Here is a 17,417-nt window from a genome sequence, read left to right on the forward strand (position 1 = left end):
CCGCCGAGCCACGCCGCCAAGTCGCTGCGGGTCGACCGCGGCGAGGAAGGCCGTCCGCCCTCGCCGGAGGACATGACCTTCGAGCCGGCGTGGGGTCGCGAGGTCGCGGCCGCGGCGGAGGACGGGCGGGAAGCCGACGGGCGCTCGCCGCCGGCGCCGGAGCCGGGTTTGCCGGGGGGCCGCGGCGAGCCCCCCGGGATCCCGGGAGGTCCCCGCGCCGGCTGGTCGCAGACGCTGCCATGCCGCAAGCTCAGGAAGTCGGCGACGCGCCCCACGCCGGCGGTGGCGCCGGCGGGAGACGAGGAGGAGGAGCTGACGCAGCCGTGGGCGGCGAGGGAGTCGCAGCGCCCGGCGTTCCTGTCGGGCAGCCTGCCGAGGAGGAGGCTCGGGCCCTGCCAGGTACCAGCCTGACCCCGACCCCCCAAACTCTTGACCCCTGACCCCAAACCCAACCCGGAACAACTGTTCGCTCGCCCAGTGGAGACCGACGTTCGTTTCCACCCCGACAGGGCGTGGCGCAGGGCAGGGCCAGGCAGGAGGGCAGCGACAGCGGCATCGACCTGCCCTCGCACCGCTCCAGCCTGGAGGCCCCCTGGGGGGGGCGGGCGGCGCCGGGCGGCGCGGGAGAGGCGGGGGCGGCGGGGGGGGCCCGTGCGGAGGGGCTGGGCCAAGCGGGGCCCCCCGTGGACAGCGACAGCAGCGGCGAGAGCAGCAGCAGCGGCGGCGGCGGCGGCAGCTACCGCTGCGGTTCGAGGTGAGCCACGGCGGGGGGGGTCAGGCCCGGAGTCGCGGAGAGACACGGAGTGGGGGGGGGGGGTAGCAATCAAAGCAACGGCGATGTTCCTGTGCCGGTTGCGTTCGTGCAGAAATACCGCCCTCGGTCGCTCCTCTCTCTGCGACCCCGACGAAGGTCATAGGTCACCGATTGTTTCCAGATGTCGTCCACTCCACGTACAAATCCAGACACGGGCATCCACATCGTCCTTCCGTCTCTCCGTCCGTCCATCCTCGCTGCCCGCAGGTGCGGCCGGAGGCGAGCGAGACGAGGGGTCCTCTCCCGGGGCCCCGCGGGATGGGGGTCCCCCGCCTGGACCCCTCGTGGATCGGCCCAGAACCCCACGGGGGCTCAATGGGGGACTGCGCGGAGCTGGACGGGGGCGACGACTCCTCCTCGCTCTCCCTCGCCAGGTGAGCGACGCTCCTCTCCTCCTCCTCCAAATTGCAACAATCGTGCCCCCCCCCCCCACCCGCTCAGCCGCGAATACTCGGCAGGACCCTCCTGAGAAATAATCTTCGGACTCAGGAGGGTTGTGTTATGATAACAATGAATGTATTTGTGTAAGTTGAGCCACCGCCACGGTTTCTCGTTTACTCCGCCGAGCCTCCCACGCAAGGCTCCGACGCTGCTTAGCTTTCAGGATGTGCGCGGGTCATCCCGCGTTCTCCCGGTCGACTCGGCCGTGAGCGAGTAGCCGGTGCGGCGCGTATTAACCGACGGCGATGGGGAGACACAGGCGGCCGGGGTGGGGGGGTGCGTTTTTTTTTTTCCCGGCCCCACGGTGGGGAAGGGGCGGCTGATCGATGTCTTTTTTGCAGCGACGGGGCGGCCGGCGCGGCGCGCGAGGCCGCCGCGGTGCGCCGCACCGGCTGGCTGTGGGCCAAGCGCTGGCTGGTGCGCGGCAAGGCGCAGCGCGTGCAGCTCAGTCCCCGCAGGAAGTGGCGCCGGTGCTGGGCGGCGCTCAGGGGTGAGCGCCGGCACACACCCTGCACCCTGCCAATCACCCGGCCACTCACCCTGCCACTCACCTGGCCACTCACCCAGCCACTCACCCTGCCACTCACCCAGCCACTCACCCAGCCACTCACCCTGCCACTCACCAAGCCACTCACCCTGCCACTCACCTGGCCACTCACCCAGCCACTCACCCAGCCACTCACCTGGCCACTCACCCAGCCACTCACCCAGCCACTCACCAAGCCACTCACCCTGCCACTCACCCTGCCACTCACCCTGCCACTCACCCAGCCACTCACCCTGCCACTCACCCTGCACCCTGCCACTCACCCTGCACACTCACCCTACCACTCACCCTGCCACTCACCCAGCCACTCACCCTGCCACTCACCCTGCCACTCACCCTACCACTCACCCTGCCACTCACCCTGCCACTCACCCTGCCACTCACCCTGCCACTCACCCTGCCACTCACCCTACCACTCACCCTACCACTCACCCTGCCACTCACCCTACCACTCAACCTGCCACTCACCCTACCACTCACCCTGCACTCTCACCCTGCCACTCACCCAATACCCTCACCCTGCATCCTATACCCTCACCCCACCATTACGCAGAGGTGCGGTGGTCTGGGTTCGGCCGTGTTTAAAGAATTTCTTCTCTCGAGCTCTCGCCCCCGTGTGTCACCCGTGCGTGTGCGTGCGTCTCTGTGCGTGCGTCTCTCTCTCTCCCCGCAGGCTGCACGCTGCTGCTCTACGATTCAGTCGGGGGGGGTGCCGCCACCTCCCCCGGCGAGGGGGGTCCCTGCGAGGTGGGGGGGGCGTGCGAGGGGGGCCCCCCGGGAGGGGACGAGGTGCAGGAGGCCGTGTCGGCCCTGGGGGCCCTGGTGCAGGCCGTGCCCGAGCACCCGCGGCGCGAGCACGTCTTCTGCCTCAGCAACAGCCGGGGGGAGGCCTTCCTGCTCCAGGTGGGGGGGGGGGGGGGGCCCGGGGGGGGGCGCCTGGGGGGCGCGGCACCCTCCACTTGGATCTGACACTGACACGTGTCTGTGTGTGTGTTTGTGTGTTTGTGTGCGTCTGTTTGTGTGTGCGTGTTTGTTTGTTTCTGTGTTGCGTGTGTCTGTGTGTGTGTTTGTGTGTTTGTGTGCGTCTGTTTGTGTGTGCGTGTTTGTGTGTTTCTGTGTGCGTGTGTCTGCATGTGTGCGTGTGTGTCTGTTTGTGTGCATGTCTGTGTGTGTGCGTGCGTCTGTTTGTGTGCGTCTGTTTGTGTGTTTCTGTGTGCGTGTGTCTGTATGTGTGCGTGTGTCTGTTTGTGTGCACGTGTGTCTGTGTGTGTGCATGTGTCTGTATGTGTGCGTGTGTGTCTGTGCGTGTGTCTGTGTGTGTGTCTGTGTGTGTGCACGTGTGTGTGTGTCTGTGTGTGTGCGCGGGTGTGTGTGTCTGTGTGTGTGCGCGGGTGTCTGTGGGGAACGGTAGTGTGGTAGCGATTAGCACTCCACTCTACGAAACCGGTGGCCCGAGTCCGATTCCCGCTCACGCCCTACGCCAGTGACGATTATATTATCTGAACCGGCCCTGGGCCTCCGCTAGGTCGACTCAGCCTCAAACGAGTACCCGGTGCTGTGTGTAAACATCGCCACTGGGGAGACAAAGGCGTCCGGGCAGCGGTGGTGACGGCCACCCACCCCGCCGTGCGCCGCGCCGTCCTTCGCAGGTGCTGCTCTCGCCCCGACGCTCTGTCAAGCCTACACGGGGCACTTTTGTCTTTGTCGCGGCGGGCGGGGGGGCGCAGGCCGGCAGTCAATCGGAGCTGGAGAACTGGGCGACGGCCGTGCACTCGGCCTGCGCTGCCCGCGAGGTGCGCGGGTGGTGGGGGGGCGGCACGGCGGCCGTCGGGGAGGCGAGCCGGTGCGGCCGGCCCCGCCGGGGGCCCGGGGGCCCGGGGGGGGGCGCCGTCGTGCCGCAGCTCGAGGCGGCGGTGCGGCGGCTGGCCGAGCGCGCCGACCTGGACGCCAAGATGCACAAGATGGCCGAGCTGCAGGCGGCCGCCACCACCGACGCACGCAGCCGGCGCGCCATCGCTGAGCAGGTGGGGGGGGGCCAGGTGGGGGGGGGGGGCGGGTGCCTGGTGGGGGTGGGGGGGCTGGTGCCAGGTGGGGGGGAGGGCGAGTGCCAGGTAAGGGAGTGGGGCGGGTGCCTGGTGGGGAGGGGGGGGGGGTGCCAGGTGGGGGTGGGGGGGGCTGGTGCCAGGTGGGGGGCTACTAAGATGAGTGAGGGCAAGTCAGACAGGGCGCTAGGGCCCATTGCGGCAACGCAGCCGCCCGTGCGTTGGGAGGGGGGCTGGTGCTAGGAACGGCGATGCTGCTTTCTATCATCACATCATCACACCGCCTCCCTTGCACTCGAGAAGCCGGCGTCGCTCGGCACGCCTGACTCGGCATTCAACCCCCCACCCGCCTGCCCCCCTACCCCCGTGCACCCCACCACCCTCCTGCCCCCCTACCCCCGTGCCCCCCACCACCCTCCTGTCCCCCTACCCCGTGCCCCCCAGATCCGCCAGTGGGAGCTGAACGTGGAGAGCGTCCACGTGCGTCTCTTCCGCTACCGTTGCTACGCGGCGAGCCTGCGCGGCGGGGAGCCCCCCAACCCCAAGGGGCTCCTCTCGGTGACCAGCCGGCTCACCAAGGCCGGCCTGGCGCGCCTCGGAGCCTTCACCGCCTCCTCCCTGCACGCCACCGTGAGCCCAGCTGTCCGAACTGCCAGCCACCCGTGTCACCGTGTCTCACTGCGTGTCACTGCGCCGCCGTGTCTCCATATCTCCTTGTCTCCGTGTGTCCGTGTCTCCGTGTCTCACTGCACCCGTTATGCCTCTGTGTCTCCGTGTGTCCATGTCTCCGTGTCTCACTGCGCCCGTTATGCCTCTGTGTCTCCGTGTGTCACTGAGCCACCGTGTCTCACTGCGCCGCCGTGTCTCCGTGTGTCCGTGTCTCCGAATCTCCGTGTGTCCGCCAGGTGTGTGCTCGGGACGACTTCTCGGTGCGTGACCGCTCGCTGTCGCTCCCCCGTGGCGACTCGCGGCGCCGCGGCCTCATCTCGGCCCTGCTGGGCCCCGAGCGTGCCCGACTCTCCCCCGCCGAGGTCAGGGACCGAGCGCGCGAGCTCCACCGGGGTTCGGCACTTGCACGGGAGCACGCCCGCCGCTCAGCGGACGGAGCGGTGGTGAAAGCGGCCCCGTGTGGTGCAGGTGGTCCGGGGCGGATCGTTAACGTAGCGGGATCGTGAGAAGCGTCGGTGGCTTCGGGGAGGAGGCCTTCATCCAGCAGTGGATTGTCCGTGGCTGACGATGATGATGGCCAGAGCACTTGAGTTGCGCGGTGGTAGGCGGTACAAGATACAGCGGTGCCGTTGCGCATTCTTAAACCCATCTGTGCGCCGCTATGAGCGTCCACCCCCTCGCGTACACTGCTGGGTTTTCCCCGGTCCGCCTCCTGCAACGCGAAGCCAAAGCGCTCGTCGCTCGCGGCCTTCACGGCCTAGACATCCCCCAGGGTGTGGTGGCAACACCCTCCTCGCGATGAGTCTTGAGGGTCGGCGAGGCTTCCCCCGCGCGCGCGCACATACAGGGCGCTCCCGGCGGCCCGCTCCGCACGTGCACAACGGTCGTGTTGGGTGACGCGGTTCTCTTGCGCCCGGTGCGCCAGGCCGCGGGAGGGAGTGCGTCCGCGGACGTGGGAGCTGCTGCCCCTGTCCCCGACAGCGGCTTCGCCCTTCTTGGAGATCCTCAGCGAGCCGGTGAGCCGCAAGAGACTACGAGCTGCCGAGAATCGGATTGTCTCATGAAGCTATGAAGCATTTTTACCCACAGATGTACAGTAGAACACTTACACATGAACACTCACTCAGCTGATGACAGCCAGTAAACATGAACTACATCTTAACACACACAAAGACAAAGATCCCCTGCATAACATTAACAGACCGTTTGGGGCAATTGCTGTTAGTGAGCACCTATGAAGGCCGGCATGGCACACGAGGGGGTAGGTGGCTAGCACCACTTCCGGCCGCCTTTGTCTCCCCAGTGGCGATGTTTACACACCGCGCCAGGTACTCATTTGAGGTTGAGTCGACCTAGGGGAGGCCCAGAACAGGTTCAGATAATCGTCACCGGGTGTTGGCCGTGAGCGGGAATATAAACTCGGGTCGCCAGGTTCGTAGCGCAGCGTAGCGCTAACTGCTACACTACCACTCCCACACAAAGATCCCCCCCCCCCCGACACACACACGTGTGTGTACATGAACACATGCACACACACGTGTGTGCTTGTACACACACACGTGTGCAAGCTCACACGTGTGTATTTGTACACACACGCGTGCCTTGATCACTCACCAGGGGGCAGTAACGAGTCATCCACCCCGGGCGTTCACAATGACTGACGATGGCCACGTGACTGGGTGACGATGCCACGTGCGTGACGATGGCCACGTGACTGACGATGGTCACGTGGGTGACGATGGCCACGTGGGTGACGATGGCGAGGTGCCTGAACACAGCACGCGGAGGGGGGGATGGTTGCGCAGCATCGCACGCTGCAAATGCTCCCAGCCTTGTCCAAACCACCATCCTCAATGGAACTGAACATATGGCCGTTTCGTCCTCAATTTGTTACATCTACCCGGCGAACACAGCCGTTACATTTAATCATCAGGTCTATTCATTTAATAATTTGTTACACCCATACGTTGAATCTATTCATTCAATCTTATTGAATATATTCATTGATGATATTCGTTGTGTCTATTAATCAAATATGTACATTATATACGAACAGATGTAATTATCTGTTCGTTTGATCTACTAATTTCCAGTGTGTTTTTGTTTTGCCGTCGTTTACAGAGTTGCATGACGATGGGTGATGAAAGGTGTAGATGGTGATGAGGTTATCAGTGGTGATGATGATGATGATGGAGGCATTACAGACGATGGGTGATGATGGTGTCGTTGATGATGATGTTGGTAATTATGATGGTGGTGATGGGTGTGCCGACTGGTGCAGAGTTTCCTGATGGAGGACACGAGGGCATGGAGGAGGTGGAGGGGGTGGAGGAGGTGGAGCTTGTTCCAGAGGCCCAGGCAATGACGAAGCCGCAGGACGACGTGGCGCCCCCACCTCCGGTGTGTGGATGTTCCCCCTTTCCCCCTCACCCCCTTGCCCATGTGTCCCTCTGCCTCCATATCCTCTACGTCCCTACGTCTCCATTTCCCTTCGTCCCCATGTCTCAATGTCGCGATGCCTCCGCGTCCCGACGCCCCCTGTACCCCAAGTCCTCGTGCCAAGTTCAGTCCGTCACTTCGTCCCGTATCCGAGGGCAACGCCTGCACTGTTGAGATTATCGCCACGGCGATTAACGAGGGGGGGGGGGCGATGTGCTCGTGGGTCCTCCCCAATCCCCCCGATCCCCCCCCCCCCCCGTTCCTGTGATCCGGGATTAGCACATCGCCGGAGGCCACTGGCGCAATTAGAGAGCCGCCGCGCTCGTTAAGTCTCGGCTCGGGCTCTAGACAGCATCCATCGCGGCGCCGCACGGAAGCGACGGGCGACTCCGGCGATCGGGAGACGCGGCACGGGGCGGCCGCGATGACGCGCCGGCAGGGAGGGTCGGGCCGGGGCTCCCCCCGGGGCGGACACCGAGGGGGGTCCCGCAGGCCCTGCCTCGCGGGAGTCCTGCTCGCCCTCTGGGCCAACCTCGCGTGGCTCTGCGACGGCCGCCCGGGCCTCCTGCTCTGGCTGCTGGCCAGGGTGCGGCGCCGCTCGCGCCAGGGGGGCCCCGGCCGCGCGCCGGCGGCCGCTCGCGCCGACGGGGACGCGTGGCGGGCCGTGCCGGTGAGTCGCGAGGGGCGCCGCGGGGTCAAACGGCAGAGGGGCAGCCCTGCGACCGCGCCGCTACTGCCACCGTTGGCGGGACGGTCCCCTAGAAGGGTGCGTTCGGTCGACTCTTCCGCGCTGGCCGGGTGTCTCGGTCGAGGTGGAAATACCCAGACTCTGGCGCCTCTTCCTCCGCCCGTGAACGAGGTTAACGAGATGCCCGGGTGGCAATTTAGCGGTGGAGCGGGCGGCTCGCGGCAATAGGAAGGTCGCGAGTTCACATCCCGGCTGTCGGGGGATTGACTTGGCCCACAACTTCTCCCTCCGGGGTGGATACAATAAGTCAACAGCGGTTGTCCTACGGAGAGACTCGCCCCCGCCATAGGAATGAGGACATGCCACCGCCGGCTCTGCCCGGTGGCGAGCAGGAGGCCCTACTGCCGAGCGGTAGACGGCACGGGAGCGACGCCACCACCCCCCTCCCCCGAGTGCCACGCCACGCCAGATGGCGCCGGCGCCGTGTTCTCTCCTCCGTTAACGAGCGCCAGCGGTGGCTGCTGCTGGCGCAGAGGTCCCCTGCACCCCCCTCACCGCCTTTCATCCCCCCCCCCCCACCGCCCTCCTTGTCTGCCCCCACGGGGGGAGGGGGGGCAAGACTGGCAGCGTGCTAGCGGCTCCGAGGTGGCGTTGGCGCTCGTCTCATTAGGGCGAGCCGCCGGCGCTTGAGCAGGTGCTGGGGTCGGCGCAGGTCGGATCGAGGGGCTGGAACCGGCGCTACGACGTTGGCGGTAGCCGGAGTGGGAACTGGGGGGTGGGGAGGGGGGGATGGCAGGGGGGGGGGCTGCCACAAGATCGGACCCCCCCCCCGCCCCCCATTCATCGCCAACATCCCTTCACCTCCCCTTCTTCTCTTCTTAACAAATGCAGCTCTCATCTTGACGGCGAGCCAGATCGCCTTGGATCAGGCAGGCGGAGTAGCCCCCGTGCGTGGCCGCGGTCGACTTGGCACTCGGGTTTGGCACGCAGACTTGGCACGCAGACTTGGCACCGTTTTGGTTTGCGCGCCCCTCCACCCCCCCCCCCCCTCCTGCCCGCACGATTCTGGCTCTTCTCTACCGAGGAGAGCCGGGACGATTGGTTGGCCAAACAACGGCGTTACTCGGCACGTCTCTTTTGGTCGATTACTCGGGCCCCTGGTGCGGGAGGTGGTGCGGGAGGTGGTGCTGGTGGTGGTGGCAGTGGTGGCGGCGATGGTGGTGGTGGTGGCAGTGGCGATAGCGGTGGTGGCGGCGGTGGTGGTGGTGGTGGTGGCGGTGGTGGTGGCGATGGTGGTGGCGGCGGCGGTGGTGGCGGCGGTGGTGGCGGCGGTGGTGGCGGCGGTGGTGGTGGTGGCAGTGGAGATGGTGGTGGTGGCGGCGGTGGTGGCGGCGGTGCTGGTGGTGGTGGCAGTGGTGGCGGTGATGGTGGCGGTGGTGGCGGTGGTGGTGGCAGTGGCGATGGTGGTGGTGGCGGCGGTGGTGGTGGCGGTGGTGGTGGTGGCGGTGGTGGTGGGGGCGGAGGTGGTGGTGGTTTGGACACCGATGTGCGGCTCTCGTTGCAGGCGCTGGACGCTTGTGACCTCGGATCGCCCGACGGCGACTCTGACCCTGACCCCAACCGGGGTCACGACCTGCCCCTGCCCCGACAGCTTTCGGAGACCGAGAAATTACGCAAGGTCATCGTGGAGCTGCTGGAGACGGAGCGCACGTACGGACGGGTGAGGATTACAACCAAATTACTCACCAGATTGCAACCAGATTACAACCAACTTTCCCGATTATCACCAGACTACGATGATTAACAGAATACGCACGAGATTACCAATTAGACATCCAGATTATCCGTAAGATAACCAGGTTATTAACCGGATCACTTATTGGCCGGCGGGGCGGTGCGGTGCAGAAGGCCCATTGCCCAAAACGTCGCCGGTTGCAGACCGCGGTGTTGCTGACGAACGTGTCGAGCGTGGACCGGCTGGTGGGGGGGGTGGGGGGCACGCGGGGGAGACGCCGTCTCTGTGGCTGTGCCTGAGGGAGACGCCGGCTCTGTGCCTGTTGCAGGACCTGAAGCTGCTGATGGATCAGTACCTGGAGCCGCTCCAGACGCAGCCTTTCCTCACTCCCGAGGAGGTGAGCGACGCGGATCGGCACCCCTAGCAGAGCCCGCGGTGGACTCCTGGCTACCGAGAGCACCGTGGTGCCACAACGCCGACATTCACGCTGCCTCCCGTGTACCCGCGCCTCCCTAACTCTGTCTCCCTTGCCCTGTGGCTCCCCTTCTCCGTGTCTCCCATTGTCCCTGTGTCTCCCCTTGTCCCTGTGTTTCACCTTGTCTCTGTGTCTTCTCTTGTCCCTGGGTCACCCTAACTCTGTCTCCCTTGCCCCGTGTCTCCCTTTCTCTGTGTCTCCCCTTGTCCCTGTGTCTCCCTTGCCCTGTGTCTCCCCTTCTACGTGTCTCCTCTTGTCCCTCGGTCTCCCCTTGTCTCTGTGTCTTCTCTTGTCCCTGCATCTCCCTAACTCTGTCTTCCCATGTCCCTGTGTCTCCCCTTCTCCGTATCTACCCTTGTCCCTGTGTCTCCCCTTGTCCCTGTGTCTCCCTTGCCCAGTGTCTCCCCTTGTACCTCGGTCTCCCCTTGTCTCTGTGTCTTCTCTTGTCCCTGGGTCTCGCAAGTCTCTGCATCCTAACTCTGTCTTGCCATGCCCCTGTGTCTCTCCCGCACCCTCGGGCAGCTGAGCTCCCTCTTTGGCCGTCTGCGCGAGATGGAGTCGTTCCAGCGAGTGTTCGTGCGTGCGCTGGAGGAGGGGGCGGCGCTGGGCGGGCTGGCGAGCGACCCTGCTGCTGCTGACCACCCCGCTCCTCACGAGCCTCACTGCCCGGTTCGACTTCGGGTGAGTGACGAGCGCGCCGTGACTCCCGAGCGGTGGCTCCGTGTCGCAGCCAACGACGGGGTCCGGAGTCGATTTTGTTGGTTCGGGGGCCACGCAATGATCTGGCCAAACGGTTCGTCGTGTGACCCTCTTCCGCTTGCTGGACCTCTGTGCGTGTCTCCCTGCGTGTCCCTGCATGGCCCTGCCTCTGTGTGCCTCTGTGCGTCTCCTCGTACCCACCGATTGTCCCCCGTGCGTTTCTCTGTCACCCTGGGACATCCCCCGTGCATTCCCACGCATCTCCGTGCACGTATCCCACATATCCCCTTGCCACCCGTTTAGCCCCACGCGTCCCCGCGTGTCTCATCGCATCCCCGTATCCCCCCGCCGCTGTGCCCCCCCCCACCCCCGGCCCCCCTCCCGCCCTCCCCCCCACGTGAGCAGCGAGCGCTCTTCTCCCTGGGGGGGACGTTCCTCTACTACGCGGAGCACTTCAAGCTCTACAGCGCCTTCTGCGCCAGCCACTCGCGGGCGCAGCGCATCCTCGCCAAGGGTGAGCTCCCACTGCGCCTGCTGCGCCTGCTGCGCCTGCTGCACCTGCTGCGTCCGCTGCGGTGGAGCCGTCGCTTAGCGGCCAATCGACGGACCTGGCCGCCCGGTCGGCTGTCGCAGCCGGGGCCCCGGCGGTCGCGGACTCGCGATGTCGCCGCTCGATTCGTGACCCGAGGGCGCCGGACGCGGTCGCGGGGCGAAACGAAACGTGGCTTGGCCGTGGCGGGCGGCACGTGTGGCGAGCAGTAGCCGCAGGTGTATACTGGACGCGGTGTGCCGGGCGTAGATTTGGGTTTCCGGATCGCCGACCCAGAACGGGCACTGTTGATGAAAAGCTGGCCGCACGTAGAATGCCGTAGGCTCGCACAGAGACATCGTAGACTCCCATGGAGACCCAGAGACGGTCACCTCTTCGTGCGCACTTTCAGATCCACTTTGGCGGCCGTCTGGAATGATGTTAGGAAGCCGCTGGGAGCTATGCACTTTTAAATCTAGAATAGAAAACTAATTTGTTTAGAACTGCGTTTTTTGCATTTAGTTCGTTGTCCTTTCCCCGCACCTCCGATTAGCGCGGTCGGCTACGTACGGTGCCAAGGAAGTTGAACACACGTCCACACCTACAGATTCACACGGGGACTAAACCTTTGCGTGCCGCCGCGTGGCCTCGAGTGGGTTGGCACCCGCACAGCTGCGACACCGAGAGGCGCATTACTTGATGTCGTCTTCCCGGGTGTGACGGTGGCGGCGGCGGTGGCAGCGCGCACGGAGGCGGCGTTCTGCGCGTTCCTGGAGGAGCGCAACCCGGGGCGCCAGCACGCCTCCTCGCTCGAGTCGCTGCTCATCAAGCCGGTGCAGCGCGTGCTCAAGTACCCGCTGCTGCTGCGCCAGCTCGCCGCCCTCGCCGCCCCCCACTCGCACGAGCGCCACCACCTCACCGGTGAGGAGGGGGAGGGGCCGCAGGGGCCACGTGGTCACCCCCCCCCCCCACCACCGATTGGCTGCAGCGTGGCGCGCCACCGATACGATTCCAGACGATGCGATTACTGTCCTAACAGAAGCTCTGTGTGCGTGTGTGTGTGTGCGCGCGTGTGTGCTTGTGTGTGTGCCTGTATGTGTGTGTGCCTGCATGTGTGTGTGTGCGCATGTGTGTGTGCGTGTGCCTACGTGCACGTGCGTGTGTGCACGCGTGTGTGCCTGTATATGTGTGTGTGCCTGTATGTGTGTGCGTGTGCCTGTATGTGTGTATGTGCCTGTATGTGTGCGTGTGCCTACGTGTGCGCGCGTGTGTGCCTGTACGTGTACCTGTATGTGTGCGTGTGCCTGTATGTGTGTGTGTGTGCGCGTGTGTGTGTGCCTGCGTGCGCCGCTCAGAGGCGATGCGCGCCATGAACGGCGTCGCGCGCCACATCAACGAGATGCAGAAGCTGTACGACGAGTTCGGAGCCGCGTTCGACGGCCTCCTCGCCCAGCAGCCCGGCCCCTGCCGAGAGGCGAGCGTCACACCGCACGCGTCACACCGCACGCGTCACACCGCACGCGTCACACCGCACGCGTCACACCGCACGCGTCACACCGCACGCGTCACACCGCACGCGTCACACCGCACGCGTCACACCGCACGCGTCACACCGCACGCATGGCACCGCACGCGTCCAACCACACGCATCACACCGTCTCATGCAGGTGAGCGAGCTGTCCATGGCAGAACTCATCGGCCACGACTCGGTCACCTGGCTCAACCCCCCTGCTCACCTCGGGCGGCACTGGAGGGAGCCTCAACTCACCCTGCTCGGTGAGATCCGCAGCGACCACCCACCCACTCGCTCTCTCGCTCCCCCCACCTGTTCGCTCGCCCACCTGCTCGCTCGCTCCACCACCTGCTCGCTCGCCTACCCGCTCGCTCGCCCTCCCGCTCGCTCGCCCACCCGCTCGCTCGCCCACCCGCTCGCTCGGCCACCCGCTTGCTCGCTCACCCACCCACCCTATCGCTCGCCCGCCCGCCCACCCACCCACTCGCTCACCCACCCACCCGCTCGCTCGCTCGCACGCCCACCCACCCACTCACCCACCCGCTCGCTCGCCCGCCCGCCCACCCACCCACCCACTCGCTCACCCACCCACCCGCTCGCTCACTCACCCACCCGCTCGCTCACCCAACCACTCGCTCGCCCACCCACCCGCTCGCTCACCCACCCACCCGCTCGCTCGCTCGCACGCCCACCCACCCACTCACCCACCCGCTCGCTCGCCCGCCCGCCCACCCACCCACCCACTCGCTCACCCACCCACCCGCTCGCTCACTCACCCACCCGCTCGCTCACCCAACCACTCGCTCACCCACCCACCCGCTCGCCCACCCACCCGCTCGCTCACCTGTCCAGGAATTGGCGTCGCTGTGCCGGCTGGCGGGAGTTGATAAGTGCAGAGGGTCGGTGCCGGCCTGGCAGTGATGAGCTCCCTCACAGCCACCGCGCTCCCAGAGGCCTCGCGTGGCCACGGGAATCTCTCCGGGCCGCTCAGTGGGGGAGGTGGTGACCCCGATTAACCCTCACCCCTGATCCTCGTGCGCCGTGCCGGCCTTCACCGGTGCTCGCGAACAGCGCTTGCCCCAAAAAGAATATAGAGCTTACATGGGAGATCTTTGTCTTTGTATTTGTGTGGCAGTGCCTCGCCTAGGTCGACTCAGCCTAAAATGAGTACCTGGTGGGGTGTGTAAGCATCGCCACTCGGAACACAAAGGCGAACGGGTGTGGTGCTGGTGACCCACCCCCTCGAGTGCCGTGCCGGCCTAACAGCACTTGCCCCAACAGTCTGTTAAAGGCTATACAGGGGATCTTTATCTTTGTTTGTCCGCTGTCCCCACTCCATCTCTTAGTGTTCCGGCCGGCACTCGTCCTCCTCTGCAAGGATCAGACGAAGCCTCGCAAGAAGGTGACGCATCCTCACCCTCACTCGCACAGAGACCCACAGACTCACACAGAGACCCACAGACTGACACAGAGACCCAAAGGCTCTCACAGAGACCCACAGACTCACACAAAGATCCATAGACTCACACAGAGACCCACAGCCTCACACAGAGACCCATAGGCTCTCACAGAGACCCACAGACTCACACAGAGACCCATATACTCACACAGAGACCCATAGACTAACACAGAGACCCATAGACTGACACAGAGACCCAAAGGCTCTCACAGAAACCCACAGACTCACACAAAGATCCATAGACTCACACAGAGACCCATAGACTCACACAGAGACCCATAGACTCACACAGAGACCCATAGACTAACACAGAGACCCATAGACTGACACAGAGACCCAAAGGCTCTCACAGAGACCCACAGACTCACACAAAGATCCATAGACTCACACAGAGACCCACAGCCTCACACAGAGACCCATAGACTCACACAGAGAGCCACAGACTCATACAAAGATCCATAGACTCACACAGAGACCCACAGCCTCACACAGAGACCCAAAGACTCACACAGAGACCCAAAGACTCACACAGAGACCCAAAGACTCACACAGAGACCCATAGACTCACACAGAGACCCATAGACTCACACAGAGACCCATAGACTCACGCAGAGACCCATAGACTCACACAGAGACCCATAGACTCACACAGAGATCCATAGAGTCACACAGAAATCCACAGCCTCACACAGAGACCCACATGCTCACACAGAGACCCACATCCTCACACAGAGACCCACATCCTCACACAGAGACCCATAGACTCACACAGAGACCCACATAGAGACACAGAGACTCACCCCACTCGGCAGTTGGTGCGTCCGGCGTATGTCTTGATGCACCCCCGGGCCCGGCCCGCCCGAGGGGGAACAGCGAGCGAGCGAGGCCTGCGGCTGACCGCGTGCGTGCCCGACCGTGCGTGCCGTGCGGCGCAGGGCGGCCCCCCCCGGAGCCCACGCTGCACGGGCCCCGAGGACGCGCTCCGCTTCGCCCACATGGTCCCCGCGACGGCGCTGCAGCTGCGGGCGGGGAGCACCACGCAGGGTACGCACGTTGCGCGGACGGCACGCACCGACCGCCCGGCGAGACGCGGCGGAACGATCCACCGGCCGGATATTGTCCGGGGCCATTGGTGACGGGTCGTAGCCACAGCGTCAACGGCAAGCGGTGTGCTGGGTGTGGTGTGCCGGGCGTGGGAATATTTTTTCAGGTCGTTGACCTACCGCGAATGTAACGTTGGACTCCGTGGCTACCTCATTCTCCCTGCTCCCTACCTGTAACGCCCCCCCCCCCTCTGCTTCCCCCCCACCCCCCTGCTCCCTCCCAGACGATGGCATCAGCTGCATCTGGGAGTTGATCCACGTGCGCTCCGAGACGGAGGGCCGCCCCGAGGCAGCGTTCCATGTGTGCAGTCCGTGAGTGCGCGCATCGCACGCCAACACCACGCCACCCCCCGCCACCCCCCGCCACCCCCCGTCACCCCGCGCCACCCCCCATCACCCCGCGCCACCCCCCATCACCCCGCGCCACCCCAAGCCACACCGCGCCACCCCCCGTCACCCCGCGCCACCCCCCATCACCCCCCACCACACCACGCCACCCCCCACCACACCACGCCACCCCCCATCACCCCGCGCCACCCCCCATCACCCCGCGCCACCCCCCACCACACCACGCAACCCCACGCCACACTGCGCCACCCCACACCATGATGTAACACCACCCCACATCATAAGCGCGTGTGTATGAGCGCGTACGTATCTGCATCAACGCACTGACATGTGCATCATCAGAATGTGTGCGTCCGTGCATGCGCGTACACAATACGTGTCCATGCACGTGTGATTCGTCGTGACGTGCATATTGTGCATCTCTACGTGTGTTTGCGATGTGTATACATGTGCGTCGCTACGTGCACACATACGTGTGTGCGTGCGCCTGTATGCGTGTGCCTGTACGTGTGTGCGTGCGCCTGTACGCGTGTGCGCGCAGCTCTCTGGAGCGGAAGCTGCGCGTCGTGCGGATGGTTGAGCAGCTTCTCAAGGCCGGGGCCCGGGGGGCCCACGGGTCGCGCTGGGGGGGTCACGGGACCCCCCACGGGTGTCACGGGGAGTACGTCCCCTACGGGGGTCAACGCCTCGCAGCGCTGAGGGGGGGCCGGGCGGCGCTGCACAAGCAGGGTAGGGCTTGCACGGGGGCCGCCCCGATTTTATGACCCAAACCCCAAACCCATATCCCTGAACCCCTATCCCCGAGCTCTACAGAGACGCACGGCAACCCCTGACGTCGGTCATTTCCGCAGAGTCATCGCGGAGCTGCGCGTCGGACCCGGACGCCGGCCACCCCGAGTCACCCCGGGCCGCTCGCCCGTCTCAGCCGGCCGGCGCTTCGTGCTCGGCCCCGGGGACACGGGACAGCGGGGACAATCCACGCAGATCCGGGGACACGGACAAGCGCGGCTGGGAGCACCGTCCCACGCGGACGTGGCAACGGGATTACCCCACAGACAACCCCAGAGAAAATACGTCCAGAGACGGAGGAGACAGAGGAGGAGTACGAGAGGGAGGAGGAGGTGGAGTACGAGAGGGAGGAGGAGTACGAGAGGGAGGAGGAGGTGGAGTAGGCGACAGGCGACTGTCACCCGGCGACGAGCGACAGTCGCCGACGCGGTGTCGGGGCGGCCATGACGGTGCCGCCCCCGCCAGCCCGGCGCTGGACTCTTCCAGCTTCATGCGTGAGCTGGAGCGGCGCCTGCAGAGCACCTTCCTGTGCGACGGCGCTCCGCCGCCGCCATCTGATACCGGGGCGCGGTGTGCCACGGGGGGTCACGTGGGGGGAGCGGGGGGCCACAGGCCGCTAGCTCGGGCCCTCACGGGAGACTTCACCTCCGAGCTGGCCCGGGACTTCAGCGACCAGAGCCTGAGTTCGGTGACGAGTGAGGAGCGGTTCTTCGGGGTGCTGGACGTGAGTCTGTAACGACGACGCCGGCGCTCTCCGTGTCCCGCGGGTGCCCATTTTCTTGATAAGGACGCACGCACACGCGTGTGCGTGCGTGGACTGTATGTACGCGCGCGCGCGTGTGCGTGTGCGTACGCCCGTCGTGTTCATTTATTTCCATTTTGTTTTCAACAATGGAAACTTGGGACAAAACCAGGAGACTCGGGGTCGCCGCGTCCGGCCGAGACGAGTGGATCTCGAGAAGCACCGAGTCGCGATCATGACAGCGTTGTTTGTATTCGGCGAACGTCCGCGTCCTCCGTGAGCTGTCGGGCTCGTGGCGCCACGAGACGTAGCATCCTTGAGGAACTCGCACAGGAAGCAGTCCCATCGCCTCGTGTCCTGCAGAAGAGGACATCGCAGAACAACT

At 65.1% G+C, this 17,417-nt stretch overlaps 2 protein-coding genes across 2 annotated transcripts; both read left to right on the forward strand.

Moving 5' to 3' along the window:
• Positions 1–3,738: 3,738 nt before the first annotated feature.
• LOC144734290 (rho guanine nucleotide exchange factor TIAM2-like) lies at positions 3,739–5,659 on the forward strand. Its single transcript, XM_078616442.1, has 4 exons — positions 3,739–3,826; positions 4,289–4,474; positions 4,750–4,875; positions 5,439–5,659. The coding sequence occupies exons 1-4, from the start codon at positions 3,755–3,757 to the stop codon at positions 5,583–5,585; spliced, it is 531 nt and encodes a 176-aa protein (XP_078472568.1). The 5' UTR covers positions 3,739–3,754; the 3' UTR covers positions 5,586–5,659.
• Positions 5,660–6,566: 907 nt separating this feature from the next.
• On the forward strand, positions 6,567–17,026 carry LOC144734146 (rho guanine nucleotide exchange factor TIAM1-like). Its single transcript, XM_078616210.1, has 13 exons — positions 6,567–6,913; positions 9,205–9,360; positions 9,704–9,772; positions 10,373–10,531; positions 10,955–11,063; positions 11,820–11,999; positions 12,434–12,594; positions 12,746–12,854; positions 13,938–13,993; positions 14,986–15,094; positions 15,378–15,465; positions 16,043–16,230; positions 16,353–17,026. Exons 1-13 carry the CDS (start codon positions 6,728–6,730, stop codon positions 17,024–17,026), a joined length of 2,244 nt encoding a protein of 747 aa, XP_078472336.1. The 5' UTR covers positions 6,567–6,727.
• The last annotated feature ends 391 nt before the right edge of the window (positions 17,027–17,417 follow it).

Source organism: Lampetra planeri, chromosome 50 (assembly GCF_965212315.1).
Source record: "Lampetra planeri chromosome 50, kcLamPlan1.2.h2, whole genome shotgun sequence".
NCBI classification, from domain to species: domain Eukaryota; kingdom Metazoa; phylum Chordata; class Hyperoartia; order Petromyzontiformes; family Petromyzontidae; genus Lampetra; species Lampetra planeri.